The sequence below is a fragment of the Notolepis coatsorum genome (assembly GCF_963971535.1).
Source record: "Notolepis coatsorum genome assembly, chromosome: 2".
NCBI lineage: Eukaryota > Metazoa > Chordata > Actinopteri > Aulopiformes > Paralepididae > Notolepis > Notolepis coatsorum.
In genome coordinates, this window is record NC_140166.1 from 137,083,920 (window position 1) to 137,100,693 (window position 16,774).

At 43.9% G+C, this 16,774-nt stretch overlaps 1 protein-coding gene across 2 annotated transcripts in view; it reads left to right on the top strand.

Moving 5' to 3' along the window:
* LOC311248159 (uncharacterized protein) overlaps positions 1-10,308 on the top strand; it is a 28,739-nt gene extending 18,431 nt beyond the window's left edge. Inside the window, exons 1-2 of one of the 2 annotated variants that reach the window (XM_084337970.1) lie at positions 450-561; positions 7,348-10,308. In XM_084337970.1, the coding sequence (XP_084194096.1) occupies positions 7,567-9,507 (1,941 nt within the window). In that variant the 5' untranslated portion in view covers positions 450-561; positions 7,348-7,566 and the 3' untranslated portion in view covers positions 9,508-10,308. Of the gene's footprint in view, positions 1-449; positions 562-7,347 lie in introns of those variants that run through there. The other variant, XM_084337969.1, reaches the window with a different exon arrangement.
* Positions 10,309-16,774: the final 6,466 nt, after the last annotated feature.

The window sequence follows — 16,774 nt, forward strand, 5'->3', positions numbered from 1 at the left end:
TTTGGCCATATCGCCCAGCCCTACCACAACGCCATGTTAGCTCCCGTGGTAAATAATAATAATAATGCAGGACCTGTTGCAGAGGTCTTTATTCGGCATGCAACGACACTCAATGTTTTTAGCGGTACACACAGCGGTTAGTTTTAGCACACACACCGGAACACACACGCATGCATTGTCTCTTTAGGATCGCAGATGCGATTTGTCTCTGCGATTAACCCATCCCGTCGTCCTTCCCCCCCAAGGGCAGCCGGGAGCAGACCGGCGTCAACGTGAGCCGCGCCAGGGGACCAATCCAAGTGCTCCTGTCCGTCTTCGTCAAGGACGCCACAGCGTTAGCGATCTGTTGTTGTGCATGTTTTTCCATTGGGTTTATCTCATCGGGGGGGAAACCCTTGCGAGCACGGGGAGAACATGCAAACTCCACACAGAAAGGCCTGGGAGATACCCCACCTGGGTAACTGGCATCATGGAAACCTGGTCCCCAAGCGGGAATCGAACCCTGGACCTTCTTGCTGTGAGGCGACAGTGTTAACCACTACACCACCGTGCCGCTAGGAAGTATGGTCTCATACTTAGAGCCAGTAATTAATCATGATGTGACCAAGATTACACCAAGTGGAATTAACTCGGAGAGCAAGCCGTCTGCCTTTTCTTCAGAGGAACGCAAGTAGGTGGGGGGTGGAGAGTAAAAGGGAAGAATTGCGAACCGGTGATTTCCAAGGTAAAAATCAAATACTAATTTCGATTGATTCTCTGAATCTGAACTCTGAATCGAAATCCCCCAAAATGTCATCTTCTCAACCTTTTGTCTATAAAAACAAAACACAAATCTGGCAGAGATAATAATAATAATAATAATAAATCAAATTTATATAGCGCCTTTCATAGAACCCAAGGTCGCTTTACAATCAGGACAAAAAATAGGGCAAGGAAAGTAGGGGGGGAGGGGGAAGAGGGGATGAGGGAAAGTAGGGGATAATGGACCTAATTTAATCTAAAACTAACTGATGGGGAAAGCCTTGGTGAAGAGGTGTGTTTTTAGAGCGGATTTGAAGGTGTCCAGGGTTGGGGCGTTGCGGATTTCGGGGGGGAGAGAGTTCCAGAGGGTAGGGGACGCCACGCTGAAGGCTCTGTCCCCAAAAGTCCGTAACCTGGTGCGAGGGATGGAGAGGAGACCTAGATCAGAGGATCGTAGGTTCCGGGATGGAGTGTACTGGTGGAGGAGATCAGACAGGTACCGGGGGGCGAGGGCATGGAGGGATTTGTAGGTGAGGAGCAGGAGTTTGAAGGTGATGCGGAACCTGACTGGAAGCCAGTGGAGATGGATGAGGGTGGGGGTGATGTGCTGCCAGGGCTTGGTGTGAGTGAGAACCCTGGCAGCTGAGTTCTGGACATACTGGAGCCTGTCCAGGGCTTTGCTGGGTACCCCGAACAGGACTCCATTACAATAGTCCAACCGGGAGGTGACAAATGAGTGGATCAGGGTCTCCGCCACAGAGTCTGAGAGTGAGGGTCGGAGACGGGAGATGGACACATCATTGGCCCTGTCTAACAAATGGATACTCCTCATTGATGAATAATTAAAACCAGACACGGACAGGCACAACGGATCAGTGTAGACTAGGGGTGTAATGGTACACAAAATCCACGGTTCGGTACGTACCTCGGTTTTGAAGTCACGGTTCGGTATGATTTTCGGTACAGTGGGGCAGGGGAAGAAATACAAAACAAAAAATTGCTTTTCATTTATCTATTTATTTATTTAACTATTAAACAATATAAAACAAATTGGCCATAATTTACTGAGCAAACTTTACTGCTGTAACCTACTAATAACACTTAAAGTAAATCTGAAGATTATTATATAGCAGATGCCTTGGATAAGTCGTGGACAACTGTAGCCAGGGGAGGAAATTAGGCCACTTTACTCGCCAAATGCGAGTATTTTTTACGTTTGGCGAGTGATTCATGAAGACCACTCGCCAGTCTGGCGAGTATACAAAAAAATAAAACATTCTGCAATCACTGCACTGGCAAACGGTGCGCGTCTTCTGAGTGTTCGCTTTAGTTGACAGTGCCACGAGAGCACTGCACAAGACCACCCGCGGACATATGTTTAATAAACGTTTGCGCAGTACTGGCCAACCCGCGGACATATAATAATAAAAGTCCCGTGGTACTACTAGGCTAGCCATCAGGAGCACTCGCAAACAGATACCGTTAAACACAGCAGAATATGGAAAACAGACAGACTGACCAACGGGGAACTGCATCCAACCCTAGTACAACCATCGAGTATAAGTTACTAAGGACACATTTAAATCACAGAGGTGTAATGTTAGTCTACTGGAACTGTATATAGTTGCTTGCTAGCTAACGTTAGCCCCGTGTGCTCAAAGCAGCCAGCTAGGTGTATATCTGTTATGACTATAATGTTTCCAAAAAAGCACCGGACTACGACGTAAGGTTAGACATTTTATTTCATGCTCAAAAGCCCCTGGCTTGCACATCGCAGTCACGAAAGGGGCTAGCTCAACCAGTGCACTGTGCACAACGTCAACAGCACACCAACCCAACTGACGTTACCACAACACTTGACGGTACTTCACAGCACTGTCGTAAGACCACCGTGCTGTCTTAAAGGCACAGTGTGCCTACCCAGATGCATACACAACATTGACGCGGCTTGACATACAAAGAAGTAAAATCACAATTAGCGATTTTTTTTGTCTGGTAAAAAATCGGTTTGGCTGGTAAAAAAAATCAGATACTCGCCAGTTGGCTGGTAAGCCAAAAAGTTAGTTTCCTCCCCTGACTGTAGCGTGTGCTTGTTTATACAGAGCTGGTATGACTTGCTGGCTGAAATACGGACGAGAGGAAACTAGGTAGCGGGTAGGGCTGGGCGATATGACGATATTATATAAATATCGGGTACAGTTCATTAACGATACACTTTTTAAACGTATCGTGGATATCGTGATGTTTTGCCCAAGAGGCTTGTGTTGCGTCAATCTGGTCCACACGTTGACACTTTTGAACAGCGCCGCCCCACACACACACTACTGCATCAAAAGTTACTACTTATGATAACAAAGGCATTCGTTTTGTGGCATTAACGTTATATAGTTACACTTTCAATAACATCAGCGTATTTATATAGCAACGTCCGAGGTCGACCTAGATATAGCAAGCATTAGTCGTTCATATCTCAGCCCGTGCTGACTCAGTTGTGCCCATTCTGCGGTCTGTTAATAAAGTTTTCAATCAGACAGATGTATGGAAAGGCTTTTATTATAACATCCGTTGCAGTAAAATCATTATGCCTCCAGTCGTTTAGTCATTCTGCGGACCTAAAAGCTAAACGTCGGCCGCGGCGAGCTACCGCTGCCGTTGTTGTCATTGAGCTCTCCAATGGCGGAAGTAAAAAATGAATACGCGCTTGCCGATTGGTGCTAAGAACAGCAGGGCGGGTGCAAGCGGTGTGACGTAATTGGCAGACGCGACTGTCAATCAAAATTATTCTGTTTGCCGTCTGAATGAATGAAAACGTTATTAACAGATTGCAGCATGGGTACAATACAGTACAGCTCAATACAACAACAGTCAACAGTGGACTGGAGGATGCAGACCAGAGAAAGACTTTCATCTAGTTTACATCAGGGTCCCCCATTTTCAATTCATCATATTTCATATCTAAATCATATAATATCTCATGGCTAAATATATGCAATATATAATCTAATAATCCAATAATCTAAATCTAATATATAATATAAAAATGCTAAATGCATGTGTATTTTATTTTGTCTTTAATGTTAGCTTGCAAACTCAAATACTGTCTTGGTAAGCCTCATAATGAATTGTTTGGGGAAAAAAAGAAAAACATTGTGATGCGTATCGTGTATCGCCGAAAGGTCAGAAAATATCATGATATCATATTTAGGCCATATCGCCCAGCCCTAGTAGCGGGGCTCTATTACTTTTAACATGTGCTTAAACCCTGTGTTCTCGACAACGGAGTATGGTTGCAGAACTGCTGCTATAAAAACACCTATGGCGTTTGTTGTTGCTTTGGCCCGGTCTGAATTAATAGCGAGATGCTGCTTGAATGCCACGGGGAGCTGGGTTTGCACTACGGTCTGTTTCCTCCGTGTACCAGTGATATTCACATTCGGGTGATGCCGTTTCAAATGCGTGATAAAGTTCGCAAAAAAGTTTAACAATGCCGGCACGTAGCCCCTTTCGTGACTGTGATGCGAGGCTTGCATCAGTCACGAAAGGGGCTCTAGCCGGCACGTAGCTTTTGTGCCATCCACCCGTCTTTGTCCATTACTGTCGTTAACTGGGAATCCGAAATTATCCCAAACGGGAGACTTGAATGTTGTGGGAGCATCTTCTAGCTCTGGCTTGTCGGTTAGTATTGCTGCTGCACCCGCCATACTAAGGCTAATATGCTATGCTGAATTACAGCTATCGTTCAGCGTAGCTGCGTGGGATGAACAAACAACATCCGGTTAGTTGTGCACGTTATATTTGGGACGGGGGGATTTAAGTTCCGCAAAAAAAGGTTCTGTACCGTTGCAATCGTTCGGTACTGTACCAGAGGACCACATTGAGGCGGTACAGTACGTATTTGCGTACCGTTACACCCCTAGTGTAGACACTCATGATGTCTCTGTTGTTTTATGCATATGCAACAAGTACAATGCAATTCTTACACTCTATTTGCTCCACAGCATAAAGGAATAAAAATCAACAATTAACAGAATAAACTGTCTGCGGTATGTGCAATAACATAAGTATAAGTAGGCTAAATTAAAATGTGTCTTTTCTGTTGCCTACCGAGTCCCACCATGGCTTCCTCTCTTCACAATTGTAGAACTTGTAGTCAAATCTGTGGAGCACGCCTGTAACCAAGCTCTTATATTAAATGTCCTTACCAACAGTCAGCATTAGGGATGTCCCGATCGCCTTTTTTTGCTTCCGATCCGATCCCGATCATGTGATTTTAAATATCTATCGATCCGATCGTTTCCGATCCGATCTTTCACATTAGTAATCAATTTTGACGCATTTTTGTCAGAAACTGGCAGAGCGAGACAAGCCCATCTGTTGCCTATAGTCCGGGGCGCGAGAGCGGAGGCTTTTGTTATTACATTCACCCTGAGAAATGTGCTTCTGCTTCATATGAGAAATATTAAAAGTTTCAATATATGTTTGCACATTAGTATACATTCAGTGTTCGACTTACGTAATGGTCCATTCTGGTCTGAAACGCCGACGATAATCCTCAGTCACGTAACGTTATCCTCCAGGTGAAAAGTTAGTCTGAAAACTTCGCCTCCAGCCTGTCCTCCTTGCAAACATTGCAACTGGCTTGACTTTCTATTTTAAAATGCTTAGTTCCAAACCTCTGACATTAAGTCTAGCTGCTCAAGTCAGTGGATATTAACCGTGTTTCGGGAGCGACGTGTTGTACTGTTGTTGTGATGTGGTCGAGCGTGTAGCGTGTAGCGTCTAAATTAAAGGGGTGTTTGTTGCAACGGTGAAAATTAAAGGGGAATGTGTTTGTTGTGGACAATTATTCTGCTCTGTGTGACAATAAATACATTAATGATGATATAGTATATGTAATTTAAAACCAAAACTAAGGCCTCTGTATGAGTTTAAGACGTGGACATGGTCATGTTTGTTGAATAAAAATTTTCTTTTTTTGACTGCCGATTTTTATTATTATTTTTTCCCGATCCCCGATCCTCTGAAAAGCACGTGATCGACGCCGATTCCGATCACGTGATCGGATCGGGACATCCCTAGTCAGCATTGTTTGAAAAAGAATATTGTTTTAAAACTGCACAATGTTTTGTTGGAAAAGATTCTTTAGCAATCAAAATCATGGAGTCTGGCTGAACAAGACAAGACCCATCCTAAACAGCAATGCATTCAACCTAGGGCTGGGCGATATGGCCAAAAACATTATCGCGATAAAATTATAAAATTATTTTCATATAACTCGATATCTATAATTATCGTCGATATAATGTCTGTCAAGTTTAATTAACTTCTTATGCCCGGCGCCGATGGACGGGCTATTAATATACTTGTTTTGCTGCTGCAAATGTCTCGAGTTGATGTCGTCATCAGTCCGCGCACGTTAGCAGTTAGCCAGAGCCAGTGTATTCCATGACAATGTACTAAATATGACCCTAAAATACTCCGTTCCACCCCAATACATTGCAACGACATCCACCGTATACCCCACACTACTCGAACCGTTACCCTCAGAATTCACGCCACACACCCACTCTGCACCTAAATTATAAAATAGCGCCGTGCAAGCTAATTATCCTAGCCAGCCTGTTGTTTCCAAGCGGTGTATTCCATGACAATGTACTAAATATGACCCTAAAATACTCTGTTTCGCCCCAATACATTGCAACGACGTCCACTGTATACCCCACACTACTATAACCGTGGCCTCAGAATTCACGCCACACACCCACTCGGCACGTAAATTATAAAATAGCGCCGTGCAAGCTAATTCCCCTAGCCAGCCTTGTTTACTACTTGAGTCCTACCTCCGGGTCTCCTTCCGGGTCTCCTTCCGCTGTCGGCCATCTCCTTCACTGATTGGTTGTTAGTGCGTGTGCTCATATCCAAGCTTGGAAAATCGATATATCGAAACTTTGCGACTACGTTTCATGTTTATTTCGAGGAAATAATTTATCGCGATAGTTATCGTTTTATCGCCAAGCCCTAATTCAACCCGACATAATTGCCCATACAATCCTCGGGCCGGGCATCACCAGTGGCAGGAAACCTTCTCTGCAAACAAGATTTGCTTGTTTTGAAGAAATACATTTTTTTCTTACCGTTTTCTCTCATCCTTTGTTTGTCTGTGTAAAACACTGAGCAGTTACCTTTCATGGCCACATGGTGCCACCGTTGTGCGGAATTACATAGAGCAGCTGTGCAACTGGACATGGTCGGCAAATCTGACCGGCTGAATGGGCAGTGAATTCAGGCCCAGGCAGGCAGTGTTCTGTTGCTCAGCTAATTGTCTGTATGGGTGTGTCATACAGACTACTGCAGCTTTCAGCAAGGACAAGTCAGTTGAACTACCAGTCAACTTTGGTATCAGGTTCACTTTATGTTTTGAAGTTCAGGTCAGTTTAGTGTAAGGCAGTTACAGTAATCTTGAGTCATTTGCAATGTGTGATTACAGCCATATGGCATAGGCCTAATTTTCTAAAATATCTTGTTTTGTGTTAGAAACCTGTTTTGACATAGGCTTAGATGGTTTGATGACGTTCTAATTTAGTTTTTCCTCCATCTTTCTTTCAGGTGCCAACATAACAAGAAGGGATCATCGGAGTGGTGGACATGAAGATTGGATCTAACCATTGTAGCTATTTTTACCTACCTTTTTTAAAGAAAAGAGAACCAAGAGATTTGTTAAGTTTGAAAGACAATGGACTGTTAATATTGTCATATGTGCCAACTAATGAAAACAAATTCAAGGATGTCTGAGGGGATTTACACCCTTACATGGATTGAGACGTGATGCCATCATTAATTGGACAATTTTGTAATTTTATCATCAAAAAAAACTACTCAATGGATAGTGCCACCTCTAAACAACCCGATGAAGAATCCTTCATCTGCACCGAGTGTGGTAATGGTTTCAACCAGTACCCGAAGCTGTTGATGCACATGACTATTCATGGACCTTTGGATTCATTTCCTTTAGACGGTTCCTCCAATGGATTTGAAGTCGCTCGAGAATATGTGCTCCACGAAAACGGTACACTGACGGTCGTGAACGGTTTCGAGCAGTCCCATTACACCTCGGTCAAGCCGAATCCTCCCAGTTCTTTGCCACCGCATCACCCCGCTCCTCACCCCTCCCCTATCAAATCCCCAACCATCACTCCAGCTCCTCCGCCACTCTTCTCCCCTCATAGAGATGCCTTAAGGGCAAAGCCTCCGGAGGCTACCTTGAACCCGGACAAATCTCCCCAGGGCCATTACCGTTGTGAAATATGCAACCGATCTTTTAACAGCCAACTGAGTTTGCATCGCCATCAGCAATATCGGAACACGGAGCGAGGTTACAAGTGCACGTTGTGTTGTAAGATCTTCGAGGGCAGAGAGGAGCTGAAGATGCATCTACAAAACCACGCCCGCGAGCGATTCTACTGCTGTGGACACTGCGGTAAACGATTCCTGAAACTGGACATATTAAATGCTCATCAGAAAGCGTGCCATCAGCCGCGCAGTGCTAAACCCTTGAGCAAGTCTGAAAATAATCTGGAGAAAAGGGCAGAGAAAACCTATCCGTGTAAGAAGTGCAAGTTAATCTTCTTCTGGCTGTCGGATTTCCAGACACACTCACTTTACCATTGTAAAGGAATAGAACCCGACATTAGACTTGCATCAGAAATGGAGGTCAAGTCGAAGAAGCTAGAGGAGACGTCGCATGACAAGTATCACAGCAACGGCATATCTATCGATCTGAATAATCCCAATAATGATGGAACTGGTAATACTAGTGATTGCGAAGACAACGCTGAATCTTCTAGACCTTACAGATGTGGCTTATGCGGAGATCGTTTCCAGAAGTTAGCGGCTCTGAAGGAACACCATCTGACCCATCAAACCCAGGAAGAAATAGATCAGCTAAACCAAGAATCGCAAAAGACGTTTAGGAGGACAATGATTGGGGTGAGAAGAGGCAGAAGACGGAGGGGTAATCCTAACGGCAAAGTGCACCCATGCAAATGCTGCAACCGTGTGTTTAACCACTCTAGTAGTTTATCTCGGCACATGAGATACCACAAGGGTACCATGCACACGTGTGTGTTCTGTGGGAGACACTTTCCTCAACGCTGTGACGTTAGACGGCATGTCGCCATGTATCACAAAGTGGAAATGGACAAGAAACCGGGGATGAAACACATGGCATTGCACACATCTCCCCAACTCGGAGCCACGCTGCTGACCTCTCGTAAGGAGATGAAATACAACCAGTCGTCAGACAGTGAAGAAAGCGTATTGGAGCAGGAGGAGCAAAACGGGAGGCGAATGGGGAAGTTGAGTTCTAAGCCGAGGATCAACTACAAGTGTCAAGAATGCGGGAAGACATTCGGGCTGCTGTGCGTCTACCAAAGGCATCTGCGCTATCACAATAAGGAACCTACTGAATCAGTGAAGAAGTGCCCCCAGTGTCCGGCGCGATTCAGGAGCTCCAGCGCTCTGGAGCACCACATTGAGAATCACCCAAGTCCACGTGCAAGAAAAGCACATGTTACTGGACCGATATCTTCCACCGCTGGTGCCAATCGGGACCCTGACCTGGAGAAGGTTAATGTAGAGGATATAGAGGACGAGGACACTCGAGGTGATCATGGTAACCCGTCAGAGGTTCTTTATGAATGTACTGAATGCACAGAGACTTTCTCCTGCTTGGAGACATTCCTTCAGCACCAGATTTCGCACGGCTAGGAGGACTGTGGGTAACTACAATATTAGACCTGGTGTCTTTTGCATTTTGATTTCCAATAACCTTTTCAGACCATTTTGGGGGATTTGGTCTTGTACAATGAACTTCTGGGAAATGCATTGTTTTTATTGGCAAGAGTGAGTGGGTGTATCTTATGAATATGAATAACTAAAGTTTTTTTTGTTAGGTTGGGGGCTCCTTGGTTAGCTGACATGGGTCTCTAGTTGCAGCCTTTTTGCAGATGACATTTGGTGAAAATACGCATCGAGAGATCCTCAACTAGATGGGTTACTTCATACAAACTAAAAAAGGACCAAGTAGTAATGGTCAGGAATGTACCAAACAGACTTAAGATAATGGGTCATATTTTTTGTCATAGGTTATGTACAGTAGAATGTTCATGTTCATTCAAGTCTGGTTGAGCAAAAAAAAAAGTATCCCTGACAAACATTCACACATATCGATCAATCTTTACCAAGGACCACAATGGAAATAAGTCTTGACGTTTGTGTAGCATCTTTGAGGTTTTCTGGAATCTATAAATCTGACTTAAGTAAAACAACTCAAACCCAGAGCTTTTTGATCAGCTAATATTGTAGCTTGTTTAAATCCCACTAGGATTTGACATAAGAGCCTTCCACTGTCTGTTTTATGTAGAAGCTTTTTTTTATGTTACTGCCGCACCTGGCTTACATTTTTACTATGGAGTAGTTTAAAAAGTTTAAAAAAATAAAAATATTATGCATTGCAGTACATTACATTATGCCTTTCGATATGTGTTGTCTTTCAATAGTTTTAGTGTTGTTGCCATTAAAATTGACATGATTACTGTCCCTGGGATCAAATTTGTCTTCAGTATTTTTTTTGCACCTTTTTATTGGCAAGATGCAGACCTTATTAACCCCTTAAGCCCGACGGGCCCTGTACCGGGCCGAGATTAATTTCACGTCATAAATAGATCCATACAGTCTGTATTAACAAATGTGTAGCCAAGAGTAAAGACCCTAACCCTATCAAAACAGCAGTCAACATGTATATTTTCTTGTTTACCTTACCTATATATTATTCAGGGGTTTTAGGCGATGGTCATGTTCATCATAATATGCATAAAAACAGATCAGGATCATGGAAATTAAATTAATCACTTTAACCTGCAGTACATTAGTATCCTGATTGCAATCAATCGGCATCAGATTGTAAGTGTGAACCTCCATCTGAAGTGGACTTAAACTAAATGGCTCATGTAATCATACTTCCAAGTCTCAATCACTTTGGCCGTCGAAGGTTGTGGTAAGGTGCTTGAGGTGTTTTTCACACGAGTACGGATGATGAGGTTTTGAGCATTACACTGTTTTTGGATGCTGGTCCTCAAAATCTAAAGGTAAGTTCATTGTAGAAAATAATTGGGACACATAAATCAATATGTGTAGATTCAAGGAAAGAATGGACAAGTCATGGATGGGGGCACAGGCCAATGCTGGAACTTGATGTTTTAGTGCATCCCACCATATTGATGGGATGTCGGATTTAACTGCACCTCGGAAAACTGGGAGGTGGGGTTGATAAATTGTGCCCAGGTTTCCGACTAGGAATTCTGACTGAGAATGCCATTGCATTTTTCCTAATAGGAAGTCAGAATTTCCAACCTGTCTGGAACACAACATTAGTTACTTTTGACAAAGGATTGCTGCTGCCATGTCAAAACTATCTCCCGTTACCTTTTTTCCAAGTGTTGGTGCTTAAAAATAGATCATGACCAGTCAGTATAGCAAGCAAAGTTGAAAGTGGAGTTGGATCTCAACAGGAAATAAATACTGTTGGAACAGTGAGGACGGTGTAAATCAAAGAGATTCATATGTATGTAGGCGTGACTTAACACCAACTCGTGTCAACTATGTTACACACTCACTCGCCCTGTAAATTCAATCCACACACCAAAGGTGGCCCCAGCTCGATCTTTCCTCAGCCATATTATCCAAGGCATTGATTATTAGGTGCTTGCCACAATTAGTGCATTGCAGTGGTTATGGTAAACTCATTAGCTGGTGAATCTATCATGACCAACTGGTATACATGAGGTGATGATGTTTGAATGGGTTTTAGGCTATAATCCTAGACCAATGAGATCACGGAACACCAGGGAGTATTAGGACACAGTCACGAAGACCTGTCCTTAAAGGAACGCGCCAACATTATGGGAAATACACGTATCCATCTTCAAGTCGGACAAGAAGATGGACACCAATTTCCTCTCTGTGCGTTCAGTAGAAAGCTATCCAGCTGCAAGCTAGCCTAATTTAGCACAAATTAATGGAAGCGGATAAAGATCAGCTAGCCTAGCTTAAAACTCCGTTAGAGGTATTTTTGCCCAACAGCTAGGCTAGCTGATCCTAGCCTAGAGACGACGGTAAGCTCATTTCCCATAATTTTGGCATCTTTATTCAAAGGGATAGTTAAGGTTTTTGGACCTTAAGTTGTATGAAATACTTACCAGTACAGTAGTGTAGTCGATGCAAAGCTATTAGTTTACTTAGCAAAATTCTGACCAGGTTCCAAGCGAACTGGAAACCAAACGGTCATGAAACCAAAATGTTTTAATTCACACCACAACATGCAGGCAAAAGGTTTACCCAGCATTCTCGATTCCACCATCACTATTTTGTTTAATTAAAAAAGCCAGTGTATTACTACGCGCTGGAGCCAGTTGATGTCGGCTGTTTCAAAATGCTGGAAGACCGTGGTTTTGTGTTGGAAATGGGTAACCCTCTGCCTGCATGTTGTGGTGTGGATTAAAACCTTTTTGGTTTTGTGACCCTGTTTGCTACCTGTCTAAAGCTTTCCGGTTAGCTCAGAACCCAGCCAGAACTCTGTAAGGAACCAAATGGCTTTGCATCGACTATACTACCGGCAAGTATTTTGTCCAAAAATCAAAACTCCCTATAAGAAAAGATCTGAACAATTTCTTCCTGATCATTTCAAAACACTATGAAGTAGTCCCCAACTGATCCTTTAGCTTTCAGTATTGAGACATTTTAATGGATACTCCACTATAGTCTATGATGCCTTCCCCGCGGTGTGCAGGGCTAAATCTCAAGAGTGTTCTTCCTTTCAGCAAAGGTTCTCGAATTGATCAAATGTAATCTTGGGTCTTTCTCATGCTTCTTCCAAGGTGCTCGAATTGCGCCTAGAAGCTGTTCAGTCTCAACCTAAACATAGACGATGGCAAAAGTGTTGTTGTGCTTTTTGTACTTTGGACCGGTTTCCATTCCCATGTAAGTTAATTTAGCTTCTGGGTGATGTCACTTGCCTTCCTGCTAGAGGCCAGACAAACTAGCAGGAAGCAAGTGACATCTCCCAGAAGAACGCCTACGGTGACACATCCAGAAGTACATGTAGTTCAGAGGAACCATCCTCTGAACTACATGTAGAAAAGATCTCGACGGCTGAATCCTGCAAATTTATAAAGTATAGTGAAGTATCCACCAACCGATGGATGTCGCTGGTATTTTTATCAGCACTAGGTGGTCTTTACGATGCTTTCTCTGCCTGCCAGGCAATGCTTACCAAATCTCATCCTGGGTCTTTCCATGATCCTTCCGTTCAGTAAATGTGCTTGAATTGCTCCTAGAAGCTGTTCAATCTCAAGTTAAGGAAGAGTTTTATACTTTTAAGTACTTTGGATCACTTTTCCATTTGAACTTTTCCAAATTAATTTAGCTAACTGTTAGCTTCTTGGGTGACGTCACTCACCTTCCTGTTTGAGGCGAGGCGAACTGAAGGCAAACTGGCAGGAAGGCAAGTATGGTGACACACCCAGAAGTAATCCAATCATGTCACCCAGAAGCTGACAGTCACCGTACACTGAGAAGGAAAAGTGCTCCAAAGAAACCTTTTGCCAACTTTTAGGAACACTTTACTGAAAGGAAGGAGCACAGGAAACCCCCAGGATTAGTTTTGGTTAGCATTGAGGACAAAGCATTGTAGAGCCTATAGTGGAGCATCCATTAAAATACCTCAATAGTGACCTTAACACTGGTTAAGATAAGATATTCCTTTATTGATCCCCTTGGGGAAATTCGGGTTAGAGCAAGGGTTCTCAAAGCCTTGATGACTGTGGGCCAATTTGGGGACCCAACATTGGATTGGAGGAGTGCCTCCCAAAAATGTTTCGCGTGATGGGTCATCGGTTCCTCCATCTTGCTTTAACAGCGAAAACTTTAAATCTCACAAAAATGACAAACACTGAAATCACTAGCTAATGTACCTGCATTCATACAAGCCTCGCCTAGTTTACAACCAGTAGGCTTGCGGGCGGCCAGACAAGTTTTTGAGGGCCGCACTTTGAGAATGCCTGAGGCTAACCATGAAGAAGAGAATCTTGGGTTTGAGTTGGGGTTTGCCATGCTTCCCTGTGTCTAGAGGGTGAAGGGTCACATTCACAGAACAATCCTCTAGATCTACAAGTCAGAAACATTTCAGTGCCAGAATGTTAAGAACACCTTCGACCTATCAGACAAGCTCCCATTTTTACCTCGACTTCTATGGAACAGGAAATTTGCCACATTCAATGAGAACCTCTACATGTCCCATTGGGGTGAATGGAATCTGCACCTGCTCTAATCTCCAATGGTGGGAAGCGCAGTAAGCCTGCATCTTGTGTACAATATGAGATGCAAAACGGAACGAGTGCGGGTTGGTTTGTCTGCCTACCTGAAACGTATCTGGAATGAGCACCTCGGAGAGAATAGCTTGGCGAGAGGTCAATCTCACAGCCAGTCATACAATCGCGGCCAATGTCAAGGACACAAGGGATTTGGCTGCATGGTCTGTCCTACTTTGTCTACTGACCCAGAAACTAGTATGTTAGCATAAATGTAGCTAAAAAGAAAATACAATACAAATGTAGAAATAGAAGAGGGGAAACGGTGCCATATTCTGATCTGCATCTGAAGCTAGTTTTATGCCTCCATCCCTCCCACTAAATGTGTATACACTTGATGCCTCTGCGACAAGTCTCCAAACCCTTCAATGGGTTAGCCTTTCAAGCTTGTCTAGTCTTTCCAAATGGAGTGACAGAAAGGCTCTTGGGCCTAATCTGCTCAACTGCATTGGAAGGTTTATGGGGTGTGATTGAATGCTGATTGAAAGATCATGGGTAGCACCTTCCAAACGGCTTCTGAAACTTTCACAACAAGCTATATGGAAAATGTTGTTTCGGTCCCCATTGACTTGAAGAAACATTCTTTAAATCATCCAAGGTGCAGATTATATGAAAGTATTACATAACCTGGCAGATTCAACAGTAGTATGTGGCAGAGGCCGTTTCTGTTGGTTTTTTTATTAAAAATAGTTTTGACTTGCCTTGTGTTTCACTAGGGAATGGAAGTGATGAAGCGTAGCTTTGCTGCATTCACTCGACCTATTCCTGCTAAAAAGCAGGAAGCTCATATTGGTGAAGCTAACCGCCAATGTACACTGGAGCCATCTGGTGTCCATTGTGGTGGAACAATGAGATATTATGCTGCCTCATTTGTTTTACATCCAATAAGGATGTCCAATTTCAAGAATCCTTTTAGAGTTCTCTTTACAAAGTGGTGTATATTACAGTGTCTGCGTCATTTACATTATGCAGAGCTAGTAAAGGGTAGGAGCGAATCATATTACCTTAGTGCTTCACAATGTTTTTTTTTTTAAGGGAGCCCGAATGGCAGGCTACAGTATTGCAAATTTCAGGAACTACAAAGCGGCACAATGGGAATAACGTAGCCTCTGCAGACCACTAGTGGCTACCAGTATGCATGCTATTAAGCACCACTCCAGCATCCTGATCAGGACCATGCGCAGGCAGGTTGCCAAGCAACAGAAGGGCACGCTACACCTAAACTGGGATGTGTCGTGTGCACTTTTGTTTTTAATGGGGAACCTCTTTGATCTATATCCTCCACCATTTCAAGTGAAGATGATGCTACACTCAAATCTACGAGCAACAATACACTAGCAAACACTTTTATAAGATGCCACTATGGCAGAGCAAATGGGCTCTGGCCCTATCTGCGGATGCCCGTATGGTTCCCCAGCATTTTTACATTTACCTGGCACCTGCCTACCTTACAGTGGTATGTTCGGGTTGACGTACGCCTTCCTCATTTGCAATTATAAAAGGATTGCATCATCGGAAAAAGGTGGATACATACTTTTTTAAATACATGGTATTTTCCGCATGTAACATTATTGTGAGTGCACTTCTGAGCAGGATACCTCACAATAAAAGTGAAAGGGGCTGTATTGGCTCGAGTAGGAAGTTTGAAATGCAAGATTGTCAAACAATGGAAGACTTGTTAGGCTTTTCCCCACCACCATGGTATGGTAAGCCTATCAAATACAAATATTGTATTAGCTTGAACACAGGCATGGAGGAAGGTGTGTTAGTTTGATAAAGGTAGGTGCCAGGTAAAAGTCAAAATCAGTGCCATGGAATCATGGGTATGGAACCAGGAATGTAGGTGGTTTGGTAATTACATGGACAATAGCACCAGCTAGTGGACCTCAGGGGCTACCAGTACCTATTCTTTTCCACTAGTTTCATCTCCTCTATCAGCTGACTTGGAGGGCAGGCATGGGTAGTTTTAATGGAATTTGGATTTGGCTTGGACAGAGTAAAAAGATATTACCTCTCTGAACCAAGGTTGTGCATGACAACAGATACATAAGAGAGAAGTCTTTATTTGTCATGCAGACTTTTTAACACGCGATGGGCAGGGGGGGCAGGTGGCGCACGGAGATTACGTTCGTCACCAACACCGGGAGACACTGGATTCGCCTGTTCGAATCCAGCTCCCGGCGTTGCTATCAGCTTGGCTGGCCTCTCACACTGATACAATTGGCTGTATCAGGGGGTGGGAAAGCTGAAGGGTGGGTCCTGGGCGTTGTGGACAGCGACCCCTACAGTTCGGTCGGGGCGCCTGCTCAGCAAGGGTTGGAACTAAGGAGAGATGAGAACCTGCGCGGCCAGGTTGGCCTGCCCCAGGCTGCACATGCGTCGGAAGAAAGCATGTGACAGTCTCCGGTCTCCCGGACCAACAGTAGGGGAAAGTACGCAACAACCAGGAAGGGTGGGATGGGAGAAAAATCGGGAAAAAAGGAGGGGAAGAAAGATAAATACAAAAAAAAAAAAAACACGATGGGCGACCCACAGGAACACACACATGCACTGAGTCGTTGATGAAATGTTCTCTGCACTTTTCACATCCCGTCGTCCTCCCCCCCCCA